General features: G+C 48.6%; 1 protein-coding gene across 5 annotated transcripts in view; it reads left to right on the top strand.

The window, feature by feature from the left end:
- The window catches only part of WDR59 (WD repeat domain 59), a 49,298-nt gene extending 30,550 nt beyond the window's left edge, over nt 1–18,748 (top strand). For 3 of the 5 annotated variants that reach the window (XM_064387073.1, XM_064387077.1, XM_064387076.1), the window contains exons 19-27: nt 2,712–2,768; nt 8,675–8,808; nt 10,168–10,249; nt 12,089–12,201; nt 13,214–13,361; nt 13,454–13,526; nt 14,559–14,685; nt 15,109–15,251; nt 17,086–18,748. In XM_064387073.1, coding sequence (XP_064243143.1) covers nt 2,712–2,768; nt 8,675–8,808; nt 10,168–10,249; nt 12,089–12,201; nt 13,214–13,361; nt 13,454–13,526; nt 14,559–14,685; nt 15,109–15,251; nt 17,086–17,321 — 1,113 coding nt within the window. In that variant the 3' untranslated portion in view covers nt 17,322–18,748. Of the gene's footprint in view, nt 1–2,711; nt 2,769–8,500; nt 8,568–8,674; nt 8,809–10,167; nt 10,250–12,088; nt 12,202–13,213; nt 13,362–13,453; nt 13,527–14,558; nt 14,686–15,108; nt 15,252–17,085 lie in introns of those variants that run through there. The other 2 variants (XM_064387075.1, XR_010346851.1) reach the window with 2 other exon arrangements.
- The last annotated feature ends 3,062 nt before the right edge of the window (nt 18,749–21,810 follow it).

Here is a 21,810-nt window from a genome sequence, read left to right as displayed (position 1 = left end):
CTCTGCTGGCAGAAGAGTTTGGGACCTTGTGTCCCAGGAGCAGAGGAAGTCAAAGCCTTGAACACCCATCCTTCCTGGGCACTGAGACAAGTCTTGCTTTTCTGGTGGTGCTGGGTGTGACAGCCACCCCTGTCTCTGGGGCTGTGTCCTGCTTACATGATGGCATTACACCTCCCAGCTGTGGGAGAGCCCCTGTCCCCAGTGCAAGTTCTGCTTCCATACAGACCCCAGAAGACTCTGAGTCCCCATCCTGGTTTTTTTCCCCCACACAAGCTTCTTTTTTTTTTTTAAATTAAAAGAGAAAATGGTGCTGCCTGGAATTATAGAATAGAATTATAGCCTGTCCTAGTCTTTGTGGGAGAGTTTATTTAAAGAGCTACCTCTGTCCTCTGCAGCAGGCTTGTCCCCAACACACAGCCTCTCTAAGATGACAGACAAGGCTAAAAATAACATGTGGAACCAGCTTGGTGCAATTTCATGTGACCTGTCTCCCCAGCCCTTATATTGATGGCAACAAGGTTTTTGTCACAGGGTAAAAGAATTCAGGAGAACAAAGCATGTGTGCAGCCATGTCTGCTGAAAGCCAAGGGAAATTCCTGTGCTCCCCTTCCCCTGCCGAGCTATCTCCTTGCATGCTGGATTAAATGTAAGAACTCTAGCAGGGAGCTGGTTCAAATGTTCTTGCAGATGAAATAGTATTAAAAAAAAACAAACCAAAAAGCCTGTATCTCCCTTCAGCAAAGGTTTTCTGATTCTTCAGGAGTTGATGTCATGGCCTCTGTTAGATCAATGCTACATATTTTTGTTATTTCATTGTGATGGTTTTAAAAAGCCCAGACTCTGAGTTTAGTTAACTCCTTGCTCTGAAGCTTGGATTTTATGTTTGCATTAAATAAAAGTTGGCATTTTGTGCATTAAACTGTGACATCAGACAAATTCATCCCCAAAACTGAATTTATCAGCCATAACCAAGTATTTCAATCCAGTGTAGCAACCACTGGCATCCACTATCATTAGCAAACAAATGGAATTTGCCCATTGCTAGACAGGAAAGATGTCATGTTCCCATAAAGGCAGGGGAGCTGCTGATTCCAGCAGAGAGCTCCTTAGTAAGCCAGAATGAAACTAAATCTGGCACTGAGCCTTTCTGTGCTCATTTAAATACATGTGTGTATATATATATATATATATATATATATATATATATATATATGCATACACACACACACATCTATATATATATATCTTTCTCACTTTTTATTCACACATGCACACTCCTCCTTTCTTCCTCCCTCTTTTTCACTCCTGAAAAAAGCCCCACTGAAGAGCAGTAGTCAGCAGAAAGGAGGAGCTTTATCTGTACCATGGCAATGTCAGTGTTTTGAACCTGAGTGTCTCTTAAAGAAGGTGCCATGGAGTTCTTTTTCTCTCCTGCAGTTAGAGGGTCATGCCAGTGGGGACCTGGGGGCTGCTCAGCTTTGCTGTACCTGGGTATGGTGACAGGGGTGTCCTTATGCTTCCATCAGGGAACTGAGCTTAGTTTTGCTGCTTTTCCACTATTCTGAATTTCCTTCAACTAACCCTTTTCTCCTTCTCTGTGGGGCCTGCTGGAGGAACCTGTAGCACATGGCTGCAGCCTTGTCCTCTCTTTTTCCGTGGGGCCCTGCAGCCAGCCTTGGCTTCCTGGCTGTAGGGCTCTCCCAGCAGTGAGATGCAAAGGGATGTAGAGGCTGAAGGCATGGTTGATGGTCCTCACTGTCTGTCATCAACTGAAAACAGATGCAAAGTACATTGTACCTGACCCAAATATCCCCTTTTATTGTGTTGACTCCTAGAGATCTGTATACAAAACTTTTTTTCAAGTGAGTGTACACTAATGTGCTTTGAAAGACTCCATTTGCTGTTGCTGTAATACTGTGTTGAGTACCTACTGCAGTATCTTCAAGTTCCTAATGAAAGCCTACTTTGGAGCTATTTGGCATAGTCAGTCAGTGAATTTGATTGCTCACTCAATCTGAATGAGTTTCTCAACCCATTATGACAATACCCACATGGCCCTGCCAAGTAGCAGTGTCTCTACATCCCTTCTAATATCCTGACATATGGTTTTTATTGTTTAAAATGAAAGTGAACAGTTACAGCAGGTTCCAGTGAATGAAGTTCTGGAGGATGCTGGATGTTAAAGGCAATCTGAGTAAGCAGGAGTGTCTGTTTAGCTTCCTGCAGATATCTGTGCCTGGCACTGGACAGCTGTGCTAAAAATGATGCAGTTTACACTTAGCTGCCTTCCTCTTCAGGCAAGAGGAGTAAAACTTTGGAGTTTAGGCATGTGGGGCCCTTGGGTGTTGTCCTCTGCTCAATTCATGGTATGAACAAGGTCACATGAAGCAGCTCAGTGCTTCTTGCATACAAATCCATGTGGAAGACTTTATTCAGATTTGTGTTTGCCAGAGTCTTCCCTAGAGGCTGGTGTTGGGCACAGACACAGCAGCCCTTGCTCTGCAGAGCCACAGGTAATGCTGTGTACAAAAGTGCGAGGGTGAAAGTGGGGATCGTGGTTTGCAACTGTTCGCTGTGTACCAGAGCCATTGGGAACAGTATCTTTTACTCTGCTGGTTCAGGGCACTTTTCATTTCAGTTTATTTATCTTTGTCTTTAATTTTCTTGGTGTCTTTCTTCCCTTTTCCTGGGTATAATGTTTTCGCGTACAGATGTCTCCTCGCTCTGCCCGGCGGCGTTGGTCCATACAAGCAATTAACGACTTCCCGGTACTGTGTGCTGTGCTAATGCTGTCCTTGATATGACCCTGTCTTCTGCCCAAGGGCCCAAGAATAAAATGCCACCTGCCTGCCTTTGAGTAACCTGCACAGAGCTGGGGGACTCGCACTCCACGCAGGGCCTAGGGCTTCACAAGAGCAGCTGAATGTGTAGGGGCAGGAGCAGACAGTGGTTTGCAAGGGGCAGTTACTGACCTGCAGGATGCCTGTTTCACCTGGCATTGTGGTCAGGAAAGGATGCCAAGGGGTAATTTGAAGTGTAAGAAAAGATTAACCTCTAAGATACAGAGTGCACTGTAGAGGAGCTGAGTGATTATTATACATCATCTACCAACTGATGAGATTGACATTAGAGCACCTAATTTCTGAAAAGACAAAGCCTTGCTGGAGAGGGAGGGAAGATGACTTAAGAGCTGTGGAAGAAGCAAACTGGTTGAGTTTCTGACAACAATCTGACATCTCATTAAAATGAACTGCCACTTCTCAGTGCAATCTATCTGTAATCTCTCCAGTCTTATTTCCTGGATCAAAAAATACAATTTCTTCTTAACTTGTGATCTTCTCCCAGCCCTTGGAGTTGCACCACTGCATTCATTTAGAGTGGTTGCACTTCAGCCACCTTGGCAGGTACTCCCTCCTCCTGGCACCTGCCCTGCCAAGTCTGCTTTGACAGTTGTTTTCTGATAGTCAGGTCCACGTGTCCCTCAAGATCCAACATCATTCATTCTATCATCATCTTCTTGATACCAGGATTGCTCAAGCTGTGCTGTACGTGTGGGCAATTACTATTTCATCACTCATCTTCCAAGCATAGACGAATCTCAGAAAATTCCATTTCAATTTAAAGATGATCTCTTTAAGTCTGTTTGTCTTAATGTCTGCATGAACAACTGTTTTTTCACAGCTGCTGTCCTTCATGCTATCTCTTCATAAGACAGCAGGGAATAAAATAGAATCCTGTAACACCTGATTTAACTTAGTATAATAGGATCAAGTTTTCCTAATTGCAAGAGTTCTAAAACTGTACTAGCAAATAATAGGTGAAAGAAACCAGAAGTAATTTACTTGACTCCATCAAGGCTTTTTGCAAAGAACCTTGTGAGCAGCAGAGGCAAGAAATGAAGTTCTGTCTTGAATCGAGAGCAGACTGAAAGAACGAAAATCAAGCAATGAACTTGCCAGCTTGTGTGGTAAATTGCAGAGCACAAAGGCTGTGGTTTAATTCCCTTACCACTGTCCTGGCAGGAAGAGCAAGTAATGATGTGATTAAGTTATAATTTTCAGTAATGCACATTTAAAAGAGATACACGTGTTAGTCCAAGCCTTGAAGGATTGATTGTATTTGTGGATTACCTTTGAAAGAGGCTGAACTGACTCTCTGAAGGGGGCAGCAGTGCCTAAGGTGAAGACACAGCCATGCACAAGGAGAGGCATAGGTTATTATGCCTCCTTTCCTTCTGGAAGAAGAGCTCAGCATTGCTCAAGGTGTTTGGGGAAGCAAGAGGTTAGCAAGTTTACAAGAAGCAATAATTCCTCTTTCTTTCTAGCCTCCTCTTCTGAAGTGCCCATGCTTCAGGGCAGGTGCCAACTGCTGATTGATGGAAGCTATAAAGAAGGATTCCTGCTGTGGGGCACTTGATTCAAAAGGGCCTTGGATTTTTTTAGCACCTTTATGGCAGGTGCCTGATACTGTGGGAGATGCTGGAAATAGTAAATGTTAATTATTTTGAAGAGAAAATCCAGGCAGTGCTGCATGAGCCACACGGGGGAGTTAATCTGTAGGCAGTTGTTCAGAATAAAGCAGCATAGCATTCTACAGGGAGGAAGCAATTTTTGCATTTTATTTTAGAAAAATAAATATGAGAAGCAGCTTGAACCTGATTTGAGCAGGTTTAACTATTTTGTACTTGTCTTATTGCAACTTAATCTCTTGGCATTGAGTCTGTTCTCTTCTGTTCACAACCTTTACCTTTGCCCTACTAATGCCAGTTTATACCACAAACCCTGAAATTTTGCATATGCTGATGTGAAACAGGCACTTTACATTTCAGGATCCTGCTTAAAGCACTGCCTGCCTCAGCAGGATCCAGAGGCACACACACCCAAGTGTTCAGCATCCTTTCCAAGCGGGCAGCATTTTGCAACTCCTGCTGCTGAGTATGCAGTGATCATGGTGGTTGCTACAAAGCAGTTGGTGGCTTATTCTTGGGCTATCTGTTTCTACATGTAACCCATTTACTGCCATCGTTATCACCTCAGATTGCAGCAAATTACAGCCTTGGGTATAGTAGTGCAGGTGCAGGCTGGCTTTTTTAGTCATTATCCAGTGCTGTTCCCTGCTGTCACCTCCAACCCATGATTGCCATAAATGCTCTGGTTTCTTTCTTTCTCGTGCTCTGAGGAACTGATGAGTCTTAATTTACTTATCACTGTAGCCATTTTCTTTTATATCTTCCTCTCGTTAAACTGAGGAGCAGCTGGGTAGATGCAGTTCTCCTTGGCATGGATTCTAGGCTTCAGAAAGAGCTAGAAGTGTCGTGGGCAGTGCAGAAGACCTGTGCCTTTGTCCTTCAGCTGCCAGCAGCTAGCTTGGTGCATGTTGATTCCTGCTTCAGCTCCAACTGTTATGTTCCCTGCTCCCCATCCTGACCTGTGCTCCAGCCCCTAGGAAGAGATGTGTTTTCTGCTCTGCCCTAATGCCCCTGAGCCTTGGTGACACCTTTTGATTACACCATAGTGGGAGCTGCTCCTGGCAGAAGTGGTGGAACGGGAGGGAGGTGGACCTTGGCCAGACAAACCCAACCTAAAGCTTTCTTTGTCTCTGGTAATCCCTGTTAAATGTGCTCAAATACCACCTGGTGGAGAGCTGCTCCTGTAATTAACACCAGCGATTACTGGATTCAAAGTAGAACTTCTGCTGTAAATGATGATGAACTTTACCCCATCTGTGATGGTTCCCATACTTCAGATTGTGGGTTTTTTCTGACTCTGACTTGTTGTAGCTGAGGTAAACCAGAATTGCAAAAAAAACAGGCTTTTTTAATGGGACTCTACATGTAGCTTTGCAAATTTTTTTCTGTCACAGCTTTAGGGACTGGAAGTGGTGGGTATGGAAGTGTAGTACAGGCAGGGCCTGTGGCCATCAACTAATTCCATTCCTGGAGCTGCACTAGTAAAGATACAGGGTTTCCTTTTTTGCCAGTAAATAAGCAGAGTTAAAAGGAAGAAAACAGGACAATGTTGGTTTGAGTCCAAGTGCTCAGGGGGTTCTGGTACATTTAATGTTTCTATTTGTATGGTGATACGCTAAAAGCAAGCAGTGGAAGCCATTCATGAGAGCTCTTTTTCATTCTCATCCTCATTTGTTGTCATTCTCCTCCCCAAAAAAAGAAAAATACCCAATTGCCTGTGGAAAATGATATGTGTTGTCCATGTTTGTAGTCTTGAAATGCCTGTTGGGAGGCTTCTTCAGCCTGTTCTTGTGGGGGGCAGGAGCAGGTTGAATCTGTTCCCAAAGACTGGGTAGAGGGAGCTCTCCATCGACTGTGAGTCCTGGGGGCAGCTGGCTTACAGATGGCCAGGAGGTGGCAAGTTTGCTCTCCAAATTACCTACCAGGCTCTAGAAGCTCTTGTTGATAGCCCTGCAGAACGTGGTTCTATGTCTGCAAGCCTGGGCTCAAATACCCACTCAGACACAGCACAAATAACAGCTTTTGCTGTGAGAAGCCTGGTAGCCCTTCCAGGACAGTGCCTGAGCTCTTTCCTCCTGGCATGTCATTGTGCTGGGGCTCCCAAGCTTCACTCATATATTGATTTTGGTAGCAGCAGCAGCTCCTCACCATACCTAGGAGACAGCATTTGCTGTCCTGAGAAAGAATGAGGTACTCAAGTGCCACTGTTACTTGGGAACCTTGTTGTAGTACAGCCCACATCCTTCAGCATGGGATTGGCAGCTAAACTTTTAGTGTTATCAAAACAGCATTAGCCTGCCCAATGTCAAGAGAGGCAGAGCTGATCCAGACTGTGCCTTGGTTAGGAACTGAAGGAGTGAAGAGAGGTGGGTCTCCCACCTGACCCCATTCTAGCCACCTTCCACTGCATAGTGCTCTTCAGCTTCAGGGGACAGATAAGTCCTGCAGGCAGATTCCTCTTGGATGATCTAGGATTTGAATAGACGTGACAGAGAACTAGTCAGTCAGCTTTTCCAGAGCCCTGGATGCTGACAGCCCTGTTTCTACCAGTGTTTCACCCCTCTGAATGTTGGGCATCATGCAAGCTTTGCTCCTCTTTACTTGGGAGTGGTAGAAGATCAGGGGAATAGTGATGCTATGTAACATTGGCACCCCTGGAGCAACCCACCTTTGGCTCCTTTGAGGCTGAAATGCCTTCTTCACTGACTGCCAAGCTGGAGCCTCTGATCCTCAGTTGTGCAGTGTTCAGAGAAGCTTCAGGAGCTCACCCTTTTTGCTTCTTGTGGCATGTGTTAGTAGTATGCTCAGCATGGCAAGACCTCCTCAGCACACTGGCCTAAGCTTGGGCCAGGCAGGCAGTGGCATTTCTTACGGTCACGAGTAGTTTTTTTAAGGACATTTTGTGTCTGATAAGCCTGCCCAGGTTCTCACAGGACTGCATGGTCATGATCAAAAGCCATTTGGCACTCAGCCATCCCAGAGCTGGCCTCATGCCCAATGTAAAGGTGATCCTGCTTGCAGATCCAAGTCCTGCCTTTCCTGTATCCCAGTCTGCTCTTTAGGAGCACCACCGTGAGCGTGTGTAAGCTGTGTCTGCCTTGCAGAACCATCAGCACAGGGCTGCCTTGCTGGCCCCTTGAGAGAGGGGCTGTTCTGCTTTGATGAGATGTGTGGGAAGCCCCAGCATGAGTGTCCCAGGAGAGCCTCCCTTCCTCAGCATGCCCGGGTGCTTCTGTGTGGCAGTGAGGGAAGGCACCATAGGAGAGCAGCATTGCAAAGCATTGCAGCCCTGCCTAGCAGCCAGCACTTCCTTCAGTAGAGCTCCAGTGCCTTCTGCCTGTCGTGCTGCCACACATCCTCTCATCCCTCCTCCTCACTCTCCTAGAGCAAGGAGCTGGAAGAGGTCAGGATACCAGACAGATACTCTACGGTGTTTCACACAGCCAAGGTAGCTTTATGCAGCTTGGCTTTAAGATGGCCTCTGTATCTGTTACAGGGAGTATTTGGGAATCTTGGCTTCTTGATTCTGTTCCCTCTTCATGGTTCCTCTCCGTTCTTCTCCCCCCTCTTACATCCTGAGCCAGCTGTAAGTAGCTGTGACCATGGTAGCTAGGGATCCTTGCTAGGAAAACTTGGGCCCTGCTTTATCATCTACCAGTTGTTTGTTTGAAGCTGTTGATAAAGCAGGAGGTGGGAGCCCTGTGCTGGCACTGAACAGGGCTGTTCTCACCCTGAGAGGGCAGACCTAGAGACAGTCTGGAGCTGTGGGCTTGCCCTGAGGCAAAGGGCGAGCAGCAGCTGCCTCCAGCATGTCTCTGTGCTGACGCTGGCTGAAGTCAGCACTGGTTTATCTGCAGAGGGTTCCCAGAGAATGAGAATTGAATGGTCCTCCTGCCAAACTTGCCCAGGTTTGATTGGCATCCCGATGCTGATTTATTCTATTACTGCCTTTCACAGGGAAACTCACAAAGTACTTTTTGAGTGAGTTTGACCTTGAGCTCGCTGCCTTGACCTGCTTTTCACTTCCTACAGATGGAGATGCTTGTTCTCCTGGGCATGTCATGGATGTTTTCCAGGGTAACACAGAGCCTTCTGAAAGGCAGGTTTGGGTGCTGCTTGCATTATTCCTGACCCTAGTGCTTTGTTCCCTGTCCCAAGCAGCCTCCTGTCCTCTTCCCCAGTAACACTTTGCCATTGGTTCTGCAGAAATCAAGGAGGTGGAAGAGCAAACGAGAGGGGACAGATGCCAACAACCGACCCATCAAAGCTGCTGGGAAAGTTATTATCCAAGATATTTCCTGTTTGCTGCCTGTCCACAAGCTGCTGGGGGAGCTCTACATGTGAGTACATGTGGGCTGTCATCCTTTTCCAAATGAAAGTAGCTGTCTTTGCCATTGCTGTGCTTTAGTCCTGACGTCAGTCAGCATGGATCCCTGAATGTTTCGCTACCTTCTTCCTCTGTTCTTGCCTCACTGCTTTTTTTGGTATCCCTCTGCCTGTGAGAGGGGACCTGTCTCCTGTAAATCTGAAAAGTGTGAGGGAAGAAATTTTTGATGAGGTGGGGTCAACAGAGTTTGAATCAACATCATCACTGCAAATTTTACAGGTTCAGATTTTCCCTTGCTAAAGAGAGAAATTATCAGTAGAAATTCTTTTTCAAATCTCATATTATATGCACAGGCTTAAAAATCTCAGTAAATGCTCATTTTCATTCTGTAAAACTATTAATAGCTCATAAAGCTTTTTAATTTCAGAAGCATTTGATATGTTCCCACTTGGACTCTTGGTTGTACATGTCAGGTTTGTTGTGCAGGTTGTTCTGTGTTATTAGAAAGGATGGAGTTCTGTGGGCATTTTCGTGTTTTTGTTGGTTTTGTTTTTAACAAAGGGCTTCCTTTTTCCAGACTTTGTAAATCACATGGTTACAAAACCTTTGTTCCTGAATTTCTTTCTTAGCTTTGGTAATACTGGCTGGTCCTTAACGGAATTTCCAGTCTATGGACATTCAGGGAAGAAGCAGGTTTCCCTTATGAGGAAAGAAAGAGAGAACAAAAAATATTCTTCTGAAAAACCTGTTGGACCTTTCTTCTTGGGCCATCTTGTGTAAACAGCCTGACCCTTTTCCATGTACTGTAAAAATCTCAAGCAGTTGAAGTGTTGGGAAGATTTGTGATGACAGGCAGAAAAGCACACGTGGGTTTCCTCAGCCCACCTTGCCAGCCTGTCAAGGCTTCACTCAGTGGGTGTGTTATCCCCCAGCCAGCCTGGTTCTTCCCAGTATGCCCCTGTCTCCCTCTGAGTCAGCCAGAGCAGACTGATGGGCTGAATGGGAGCAGGACCATGTAGCCAATGGCACCAGCTTTTAGGGACAAGAATGATTCTGGAGTTCATGATACCCTGGCAGAAGTTTGGTCTGATACCCTCTTGGAAATGGTGTTGCTTACAATCAATCCCATCTAGTATGGAGTTGAACTCGATGTTTGGTGTATTAGCAAAAATTAATAGTGAGAGGAGGATGGCAGTGATCCTTGAACAACAGGGAAGGATGGGATGGGATCCTGGCAGTGCAAGGGGCTCATATTGATCAGGAGGTCTGGGCTGCTCACTGCTGCCAGAGCCATGTTCTCCCTTCCCCCCATTCCTCCCCACCTTTGTAGGTGATGTGCCAATCAGAGCTGAGTTACCTCCTTTCTTTTCAGCCTGAACGTGAATAACATCCAGGAGACTTGCCAGAAGAATGCTGCCTCAGCCTTGGCTGTGGGGCGGAGGGATCTCGTACAGGTATGCCAGGAATCCAACCTCTTCCTCAGCATGCTGTGCTACCCTCCAATGCCTTGTGCTGTCACCAGCACCCAAGGGCCACTGGGGTTCAGCAGCTCTGCCAGGGAGTCCCTGGGTGGTGAACCTGGCCTGTGGAATGGCTGCAAGGTGATCCCCATCTTGCTGACTCTGGGCATTGAGAGATTCCTTCCCAGGACTGCACACAGATTCTTTTATGCCCTTTGCCACACTGAGTGAAACACATTTTTCAGGGAATTCCTGTAGGCAAAGTGAGGAATGCAGCCTGCTTTTGAGTCATCAAATGGAGTAACTGTGCACAGAGTTGCCTAGCTGCTGTCAGCATTTTGATCCGTAATTTTTTGTACTTATGTAATTGTTCCCATTGTTTGGCATTCTGCTGGCACTGGGTACCAACTGCAGCTATCTTCTCCCAAGAGAGCCTGAGCCCAGGGGCTCCAAAATGGGGCTGGCTATTTGCCTTCAGGTAAAAATAGGAGAAAAATGGCTGTTATGGCCCACACTTTTCCCTGTGATTAGTCCATTGCAACAGGCAGAACATTTGACAGGACATGGGAACACCTGAAAGAGATGGGAGTTGGCAGTGCCACAGGAGCTGTGCACATCTCCTCAGCATTTGGCTCTTCCTAGAGCTGGGTAGGCAACATGCATAGGCTTACCTGATCTAAGCAGAAGCTGACTCAAGCTGTTGTCTTGCTTCTTGGTGGGTTCTGCTACACCAGCAGAGAGAAAGTAGGTCTAGTTCCCCCTTGTCTGTTCTTCCTCTTGCAGTCTGGTTTGTCCACATTGGACCAGAGTTTGGGTGGAGTAACTTCAGCAAGATTTCTCTGAGATAACTTTGTTTCTTGATTGGTTTTCCCTGTCCCATGTAACTCAGCCTGCAGTGCAGCTCCCAGCAGACATACAGGCTTGAGTTGCAAGTTGCATGTTTTATGTGCTCTGTAGCAGAGCAGTGTAGGAAGTGGCGTCTTTCCTGTTTGCTTTACTCAGCCCAGTCCTTGTTTCAGTTTCTCTTCTGTTGCTCTCTGTGGTTACATAGGGAGCAGCTTTGGGACTACTTTTTCTGGGTGTTTGTCCTTTGTACTTGGTGCATGTGGTTTTTCTTTATTGTCCATGTTGTCAGTTCTCTGATTTCTGCTGTCTTTTTAGCACCATGCTCTTTTTCCTTTCCTGCTTTATTTTTCGTGCTAAACTAGGAGCTTTCCTTTTCCTTGGAATATTCTAACTGTCCAATTTTTAAAGGCACAGCAGAAAAAAAAATAGTCCTAGATCAGTGGTGTAGACACTGACAGGATGGAACCATTTTCAGAGTAGAGGATGATAAATGAAGGAGAAATTTCATGTGAAGTGGTTAAATTTCTGAAACAGAAAAAGCAAAGTGTCCTCTCTGTGCCAGGCTGCATTAGGAGAATAGTGCTCAGTGATACCACTAATGAAAGGATACTTCTCATGCAAATAATTATTTACCAGTAAACTTTCTGCCACCAGACATCTCTGAACCCAAGAACTGTATCAAATCTAAACCCTTTTGAGGCTTGTGACTATAAAATGCACTGATAGACTATAGACTGTTCTGCTTTTGCATTTAACTCAAACATAAAGTGAGTGGAACAGGGATAGGTTTGGTTTTGTGCTATTCTCTGCATTATTTGTGACACAGAGACTGAAACTGTTCCCTGCTGTCAGAGGGGAAAAAAAAACCAAAACAAAACAGACAAGCTCCATTATTATCTGTCTGTGTGTGAATTTGTGCACACCTATGCCCTGGGAGTGTGGTTAATCCTAATTGTAGCTTTGCTGCTTTTCCTTCCTGTCTGCCAGGTTTGGTCACTGGCCATGGTAGCCACTGATCTCTGTCTTGGACCGAAGTCTGACCCAGATTTAGAGATACCTTGGGCACAACATCCATTTGGACGTCAATTACTGGAGTCCTTGTACGTGTCTGAATGCTGGGGAGGGCTTGGGGAATGGCTGCTGAAGCAGAGCCCTCCATAACTATCTATGTGTAAGGGGTCATTTCAGGTTTGGGGCAGTGCCACAGCATGGATTTTTTGCCCATCTCAAGCCTGTGATGCATCACAAAGGGAAACTCCAGATGTGTTTCTGGCATACAGGAGGCAGCTCTTGACCTTCCACCTATCACTCAGGTCTTCCTTGGCCAGCATTGAGCAATAGGCCAGACACAGGTGGAGCTCTGCTTTCCATGCCCACAATGCTTGACTTGGACATTTGGGTTTCCTGCTCCCCAGTAAATGAGCCTGTTGGTGCAGCACCTTTTTTTCACCTTCAGATTCCCTGATGTCATCTAGCTTTATTGGGAAATTGTTCCAGTGGCCACAAAGTGTTAGCTACAAATGTTTTCCAGGTGAATCTACTCAGGAGTTACATAATTTGTGACTGATATTATTTGTCAGTCCATCCTGTTTGGAAGTGCAGGATTTGTGTGCTCTGCTTTCCATGCTGTTGCTTGGTTGAGCTCTCTCCTGCTGCATGGCAGCAGTGGGAGCACAGCACAGGTTGTTCTTTATCACTCTCAGCCTTCAGAGCAAACTGGAAACTTCCTAGCCTTCTAGAAAACCTGCAGCAGCCTTTTGCCTTGTGATCCAGGTGCAGGACACTTGCACCAAGAGGGCTTTGTCAAAAAGATGTTGTGGCTGGGAGTGAGTCTAATGGCTCCAGCACTACATCAGAGCCCAAGTACTGCTGAATTCCCAGAGCTCTCATCTTTCTCCCATCAGTTAGGGCATGAGTGTTTTCAGAAGGAGAACTTGGCTCCTCAAAGGTGTGACAGAAAAGCCAACCCAGTCCCTCAGTGCACATGTCTCCTGTGGGCAGTCATGACACCCAAACCCATGTGTGCAACAGGCTTGAAATTAGCTGCCCTGGAGTCTCAATGCTTTTGCCACTGAATTCTGCCCAGTCTCACACTGTCTTTTTCATTCCCAGGCTGGCTCATTACTCACAGCTCCATGATGTACAGACCCTGGCCATGCTCTGCAGTGTGTTTGAAGCCCAGTCCAGGCTCCAGGGGTGCCCCAACTCTTGTGTCCCCTTTCCTCAGCGTGCCTCCAACCTGGCCTCCCACAGCCGATACGTACGATCACCATTTCTTTCCCATTTGTCTTGGATATCTTTGAAGGTCTCTCACATAGATGACATGATTTATTCTCCTTTCCCCCTCAACAGCCCAGCTTTACTTCCTCTGGCTCCTGTTCCAGCATGTCAGATCCTGGGATTGGCACCGGAGGCTGGAACATAGGTATGAGACCTGGCTAGTAAATAAAGGAATCTCCCACCCTTCCAGCCAAGGTTTTAGATGGCTCCTGTGGTGGGGAAAAGAGGGAGTTAGTACTGGCTGATTGCAGATGTGCTCTGCCAGGGCAGCTCTGTGGGGTTTGGCCAGGAGAGTCCATGGCTGGAAGTGAGCTGGCCTTGCAGTATCTGTGTTGAGGCTCCTGCAGTCCTGCACCTTCTGACTTCAGTAGTACTTCATTCAATGAGTATCAAAAATGGCCTCAAAACGTCATCAGCTGGCTAATTCCACAGCGTTTGAGGGAAAAGCAGTGCTGGCCTTTCTTCTCTCACTGAAAGAAACGCAGCAGTGGGAAAGTTGGGTTCTTGGTGCTGTGAATATCCACAGAGGTTTTTCACTGTGACAAAGGTGACAAAGGGGGGCTCTGGTGTCAGAGTTGAAATTTTTGGCAGATTCCTAGTGATATACATGACCTGGGGCAGCATCAGCCCTGTTAGTACCACAGCTGTAACTTTTCAGTGTGATATCAAGGCACGTGTGACATGGGGAAGAGGAGAGAATGGGGGTTAGGGAAGCTAATAATCATTTGTAGCAGTTATTAGCAGTCATCTCCCTGCCCCCAGGGCAGTACCTTGCATGCAGAGGCCCCTTTACGTAACAGCAGTCCTGGTGATGAGAGTCCTCCCTGTCTAGGAAAGAGGAACCCAAGTCTGCCCGGGAAAATGTTCCCAAACAAACTCCATGGGATTGATTGCCTGGTTACTTTTTGTCTAAAGCAGAAGGCAAAAGGGATTCCTCCACATCAGATTTCTCTGCCTGGTGGTACCCATTAAGTCCTTTCACCAAAAGTGTAGTAGAAGCACTTGGCAAGTAGAAGCTGGCGTGTAGTTCTTGGAGGCGGGGCAGTGTTTGGAATGCAGAGGGTGGTAGGACAGAGATAGGACTGAAACGTGGGGGTGCATCCTGTGGTCTTTCATGTCCCTTCCTGATTGCAGTTATGAGGGGGGAGATGCACTCACAGCCTCTTGGTGTTTGCAGCAAACAAAGACACAGAGCAGACCTCCACTCCCTGGTGCGAGTCTTCTCCAGATGACTTCCGCTACGGAAACCTAACGTATCCTGATCCCCGGGAGAGGGAGAAGGACCAGCATGAGAAAAACAAAAGGTAGGTTATCACATGACTTGGGGGTATTCAGAGATGCCTTACTTGTGTCTCAGTCATGTGGAACTCCATGGCCAGGTTTCTTGGTGCTGTGCAGTACCACACCTGTCCCTAGACCCTGTCATTCACACAATTACTTGAAGAAGCTTCATCCTGCAGGTCAGTGCTGCTGGGATTACACATGATGCATCCCTAAGAGGCCATGGTGGGGGTACCAAAGGACAGTCCACCCATGGAGTGTGTACCCTAGAGTGTAGAACAAATCAAGACCAGAGCAGTTTGTGTTCAGCAATGTTCCAGCAACCTGTGGGAAGTGCCCTGCTGCATTTCCAGCAATGTGAGCTGGTGGCACAGCTGTCACAGGAAAGAGGATTGCAACCCGAGTCTCTGAAAGTCAATTAGTTACAAGCCTGCTTGTTCGTCTAGGCTGCTGGATCCTGCTAACACTCAGCAATTTGATGATTTTAAGAAGTGCTATGGAGAAATCCTTTATCGCTGGGGCCTGCGAGAGAAGCGGGCTGAGGTGCTGAAGTTTGTCTCGTGTCCTCCTGATCCCCACAAGGGAATTGGTGAGTGTCTGAACCAGTTGCTCAGGCAGAGCCACAGCTCTGCCTCAGGAGTTTAGGAACGTGTAATCTGCAGGGCAGGATGTGTCATGAATGGAATGGACAAAGTTTATCAGAGAGATCCACCCAAGCGAGTCACAAGGGTTTAAAGTGATTATATAGGTGTAATTGAACCTTGGTACAAATCATTCCACAGGATTAATGATAGCAAATCAATTATTTAATATGAATAAAATATGAACGGTTTATTTAAATTGTTGAATATAATGGTAATCATTAGACTAAAAAGGCCTTAATCAGAATTATTTACCACACAGTATAGAAAATTAAAACTAGAAATACAAAGCACTGGTTATTAAATACATAATAACAAAGCTAGCTTAATAATTATCAGGTAGACTCTGATGTCCATCCATAGCAATGACCACAGGCAGATCTCTCTCATTGAGCTTTGAGGAATGACCTTGAGGGGATGTCCCCACTCAAGGTAAGGATCTTCACACACACCTAAGGGAGGTGTGTTAAAAATTTTCACCATTTAAAAATGGAACTGGTCTTTATGGTGTGAAGTGATTGACTGTCAGTCACACAATTTTAGATAAAATGTTGTCCTGCCTGCTCAACAGAACGTGCTTTATTTTTGAGTAAGATGCTATCAGCTCATTGGTTTCTTCTTCTGTAAACATCTGCTTCTCCCTTCCCTGCCAGGGTTTTCGTATCCCTGTTGATGCCAGCCTTGATGAGGAAACCTTTTCCTTACCTGTTCATGTGATGGGTCTAATTCAGGGTAGTGTGATCAAGCTGGTTTCAGCATTCTTTAACACTAAGAAAAAAAGTCCCCCTGCTCAATCCATCACTGATAGCTTATAAGTAAGGCAAAATCCAAGCTGTTTTACTCTGGCTTAGGCAGAGCATCCTTCTATGTAGATAAAGTGTCCATTGGTTACTGAAATGTCACAGCAAATATGGCATTTAACTCTGACAGAGGCTAGCTCTGCCAGTAAATGAGTTTGACTTCTTTACACTTCTGGGTGGAGGTGAGGCTTGCAGGTGTTGGTTCAAGGGCTTTGTAGACTGTAGCATGTCGCTAGGGAAGCTGGAAGATTCACATACTGCCATGCCAGCAATGCTCAGCTCTGTGCTGATGAATGTCCTTTATTCCCTCTGAGATGCCCTGTCTTCATCTCTGATCCTGAAGTGTCCTTATGTTAAAATTGCAAGATCTCTAACTAGGTGAGCTAGCCAGCAAATAGGTAAAGAGAACTTTCCTCCCAAAGTACTTTCAGCAGCATAGATGCCCAGCTTAAGGACAGCTGCCAAATTGTCTTCTTCACAGACCTCTAAAAACATATGTGCTTGACCTGGGGGAAGAAAAACAGGTGAAGGATGCCAGAGAAAGGGCAGTAGTCTCACCTTGTAACCCAAGACAATCTCTGGGAGTAACTGGAGTGAAAACAGGTGACTTAACCCACTGCCTTTGCCCCTCCTTGGCTGACAGTCTGATACAGGAGCATCAGGTGGGCTCTCTGATGAGAAATGGAGGCTGTTCTTGCTTGCTTAGTGACGCTTTATAGTCAGTGTCTCCAAAGCTTGAAATCCAGCTCACATTTCCAGCAGACAGCTGTAGCCATCAGGGGAATTGCTGGGCCGGTCAGTGCCTCAGTGCTGCAGTTGCCCCTTCCTTTGATCGCGTGTGGAGAGCAAACCAAGATCCCTAAACACCATCCCCCCTCCCATCCTGCTGGAGCTGTGAGGCGGTGTCAGGGGCTGTGTGCAGGCTGCTTGGTGCGTGATCCCAGCCCTGACTGTCTGCTCTGCTCTGCGTTGCCCCCGGCAGAGTTCGGCGTGTACTGCAGCCACTGCCGCAGCGAGGTGCGCGGCACCCAGTGCGCCATCTGCAAGGGCTTCACCTTCCAGTGCGCCATCTGCCACGTGGCCGTGCGCGGCTCCTCCAACTTCTGCCTCACCTGCGGACACGGCGGCCACACCAGCCACATGATGGAGTGGTTTCGCACCCAGGAGGTCTGTCCCACGGGCTGCGGGTGCCACTGCCTGCTGGAGAGCACCTTCTGAGCACAGCGAGCCACACGGGAACTGGTTGAATGTTTCATTCCCAAGCCATGTTGAGTCAGCTCTGCTCCGCTCTCTCTGGAGGTGATCGCCGCAAGGAGCTGAAGCGGGACGTCCTGGTAATGTGCTGTGGTGATGTTTACAAGTGCTTCCATTTCTCCTATGCTTCCCAGGTTGCTTTCAGACCAATTTGACGAAATTCCCTGCGTCCGTTGCTGGCAATGGATGCCAGACCAGAAAAATTGCTCTCTCCTGCAGAAGGGTGTGTGAATATTGGTTAGTTTGGGATGAAGAGGTTTTTGAAAGCTCCCCTGGAAGGGGCCCACCTGGCAGAGCCAAACTCGCTTCAGCAATGTAGAGTCTTTTCCAGGTGCCTCCTTACATGGGCTCAAACTGAGCAAAACAGTCGTTTTACACAATTAAAGCAGAAATAATTCTCAAGCAACAGTAAGCTCTGAAGGTGAGTTGTAAGTGGCGCTTGAAGAGGAAATAGTTCATGGAACTGTGCTCAGTTTCCCTGGAAGCAGCAGGGTCCTTATTTTGAATGGCTGTTTACATCACTTAGATTTCCCCACAAAGCAAGAAAAGGAAATTACATTTTTCAGGATTACATTTTAAATAATTTCTACTCTAGTCAGTACCTGTGAAAAGGCCAGACATGCACCCAAGGTCCCTGGGATTAGTGACTTCCAGCATTTTTAGTACTGTTAGGCTTTAAGTTGTCTCCATCTCCTGCTCTGACCAGGTGATAAAATGCACTTTAACTTGTCCCTGTCTTGGTAGTGACACTTCCTAGTCACTGGGAAAGGCATCTGCCTTTTGAGTTTGGGATCCACACTGTCTTTTAGATGTGGTGTTTTGGAAAGCCTTTGCTCCCTCACTGAGAACACACACAGAGGACACATACTCAATATATCTCCTTTTGGCTATTGTTTCCAAGCACTATGGGGAAAATTAGGGTTAATGTGAGATTTGCTGCTGCTGGAGTGATGAGGCTCTTGAGCAGGGAACCAGCAGTTTGGTGGAATCCATGGAGGCAAAAGGTTTATGACTTTTCTTACTGTGGAGCCTCAAGTGGAGAACGTACTGATAGCTCTGTCTGTTTGGGGCTGTGCCTGCAGGGCACTCCCAGCGCAGGGATGCTGCTGTGCAGTGTGTGCACACCTGAAATGTGCAGCCTGTACCTCTCCAGGGCTGGCTTCAGCCTGAGCTTTGGATTTAGGCGAATGTGTGGTCAGGGATGAGCCAGCTGGAGCTACCCCCGCCTGTACCGGCACTGATCCCTTCTCCCACGCTTGCCTGCGGAGTGGGGCCATGGGCCATGCCCTTTCCCAACCCCTGTGCTAGCTCAGGCAGTGGGATCCTCTTGTGGAATAAACAGATGATGTATCTTAAACAATTAAAACATTAAAATTATTTTTTTAAGTGCTGTTCCGATAGAATGTGGTGTTGCTTTGATGGCTCTCTCTCTGGGGAGCCTGCAGCAGCTCTCCCTTCCCAGTGGGTGGTGAGTGTTGCACCTCTCCCTGCACCCCAAAGCAGGGGGCTCGGTAGCAGCAGAGCCCCACAAGAGCTAGGGCGCTGCTGGGTCCCCCAGCCCCGGCTGGGACAACGTGCCGACACCTGCCACACCAGCCTGGCAAGAGACTGGGAACTGCCCGCGGTTGTGAGGCTCCTCTGGGGAAAGCGAAGCCGGGCGGCGTCTGAGCTGCAGGCAGACCCGAGCCCACATCCTGCAGTGTGGGGAGGCCCTGGGCAGCGTCTGCCCCCCGGGAAGCAGGCGGGAGCAGCGGGGTCCGGCCCGGCGCCGCGGCAGCCCCGGGCCGGGCTGCTCCCGCCCTCCGCCTCCCTGCCTGACAGCCATCCCGCCTGCAAGCGCTCTCATTTCCATGCTTGAGTAGCTTGGAAGGGAAAGGAGATTTGTTATTTAAAGGTGACGGACCGACAAATCGTGGTATTTATGTGTTATTACGGTCCATCTGCGGAGTATGTGAATGGCCCGAGGCGGAGCGCGGCCGGCGCTTCAGAGAAGGCGGAAAAGCCCTCGCCGCGGCTGTTCGTGTAGCCCTGCACAGGTAGGTGGAATGTCTTCCCGGATGCTGCCAGCATTTCTCTCGCACCCTGCAGCATGTCTGCTGGCTCTTTCGGGAGCAGCCCCACTCCTTGCAGAAGTGACTATTGCAAGGAAACACAACCGGCTTAATCTGCCTGCCTGGAGCCGGTTGAAGAGAGAAACGTTGTTGCCTTTGCTGTGCAGGGCAGCAGTAAATGGTCAGAAATGGAGCGTGGTGGTGCCCCACACCAGCCCCTTCTGTGCTGCCCACCCCTGACTGCCTGTCCCCGCACCCACCAGCTCTTCCGAGTAACTTGTACCAAGTGCAAGAAGTTCCCCAGTGAGGCCAAAGCTCTCTCTGAAGTGCAGCTTTAGAGAAGGGAGGGGAGAGGGACTGCTCAGGCAGTGAGCGTGGGCCACACCGGCTCTGGGGATGCTGCCATGGTCAAACCAGGCCAATTGGGTAGAGCCTTCAGCTGCTGCACAGTGCTCAGCAGTGTGGTCAGTCGTGCTGCAGGGCAGGGAGTGACCCATCCATGGTTTCTGCTGGAGCAGGAGCAAGGGGGCATTGGATTACACCAGCTGCTCTGCAGGAGGCTGGCACGCTCTTTCTGCGTGGGAGGGGTGTCAAACCACTTCCCTCAGGGCATCCCTGGTGCCACGGGTTTGCCAGGGCTCAGGAGTGACTGGACACTGCCAAGGAGAGGAGCTCCATCCCAGCCAGCAGCACTCTGGGCCCGCACACCCCACACCTGCTTTGGCACCCTTCCCAGGCCGGTGCAGAGGAGGAGGCTGAGGGTGGAAGACCTTAGGTCTGACCCTGAACAGCTGCTTGCCAAAACTTGCTTCAGCTGCCTGCCAAGTGCATCCCAGGAGCTGTTACCTGTGTATCCATTAGCTTTCCCAAGGACGGGGCTGGAAGAGGGAGAGGGCTCCCACGACAACCCACGCTCTGCCCTAAAGGCTGCTGTCAGCATTTTAAACCCTATTTGTTTTCCTACTGAGGGTGTAATAACAAGCATGGTGTGCCTTCCCTATCCCCACTGAGGCTTTCCATGTGCAGAGAAGGAGGTTTAATCCCTGATGATCGAGTTTGGCAGAGAAACAAGGAGTATTTAGCAGAGAGGGAAAACCTTTCCCATGGATGCAATACCAAGCAGAGTCTGTACTGGTCTCCTCCTCCTTGGTGGCCACAGCTCCATTATCCCAGCATCAGCCCCTCCAGCACTGCAGGGCCTAATCCTGCCCCAAGCCCAGCAGCACATTCCTGCTGTCTCCTGTGTGCCAGCCCCAGCGTCTGTCCGTCTGTCTGGTGGGGAAACCAGTTTAGGAACTGATGAGCCAAAGCCACTTGGCTGCTCTCATTCCTGCCAGGCTGATCAGCAAACTGACTACACTTCCTGATCCTGCTTGTCCTGGGGCTGGCATGGTGCAGGGACAGGGATGAGCACAGCCCCAGAGACAGGGCATTGGCACAACCTCTGCTGCCAGTGTGATGCTGTGACACTGGTGTACAGTTTGTTCCCAGTACTGTCCCTCTTCCAGTGCCACCTGTGCTCGGTGCATTCCTACTCTGCAGGTGACATTCTGCCCCATTCTCACTGCAGGGCTGGGGGTTGGCTCACCCACTGTGGGGACACCCTTGTGCCTTCGTGGGGGGACAGAGCCCCACCACAGAGCCCAGGAGGTAATGTGGGGAGATGAAATGTTGGCTCACAAGAGCCTGGCTCGCATCCGTGGGCCCTGCTGTGGCACATTTGAGGACCACAGCTCCTTGTGCTTGGGGCAGGATGGCAGCAGGGACCCACAGGTCACCTGGCAGCTTTGTGGGCTGGCAAAGGGTGGTCCCACCTGTGCTATGAGTGGTGATTACAGAGGGTGGCCCTTGGCAGCCTGTGGCCCCAAAAGCCATGGTAGGGCTGGGCTGCACAGGCAAGAGCAGCCAGTGGGGACTGTGGCGGGGGGGGTCACAGCCAGGTGGCCTCTCCATCTCCTCCAGCACCCCACAAAGAGATAGTGGGCACTGCACCTGAGCATGCTTGGGGTCTGGGGTCCCTGGTTTGGGACTGGGTACAGTGGCCTTCAGCTGAGAGCCCCAGCTCATTCAGATCTGCCCCCCACCTTGCCCTCATGCTCATCAAAAAATCCTCAGTGTCCATCCAGAAGCCACCCTAATGCCCCAGAGAGCTCTGCCAGATTGAGCTCACCACCACAGCCAGGACCACCATGGCCATTGAGGGTATTGGGGAACCCCTTGGGAGAGTGTCCCACTCCAGCACCTCATTTGGGGTCTCCCAGCAGCCTCTCAGGACTACTCTGGCCCTCCCAACCCCCAGAAAATGCTTTTGTCCCCCACCCCAAGGGACTCCCAATGCACCCCAGGTGCCCTGCAGCAGCCCCAGCCAGGAGCATGCCCACCCTTAACCCTTCTGCAAAATC

This window comes from Passer domesticus, chromosome 12, assembly GCF_036417665.1.
Source record: "Passer domesticus isolate bPasDom1 chromosome 12, bPasDom1.hap1, whole genome shotgun sequence".
Classification (NCBI taxonomy): domain Eukaryota; kingdom Metazoa; phylum Chordata; class Aves; order Passeriformes; family Passeridae; genus Passer; species Passer domesticus.
Note: the sequence above shows the minus strand (reverse complement) of the source record. Positions and strands in the feature narration are given on the sequence as shown.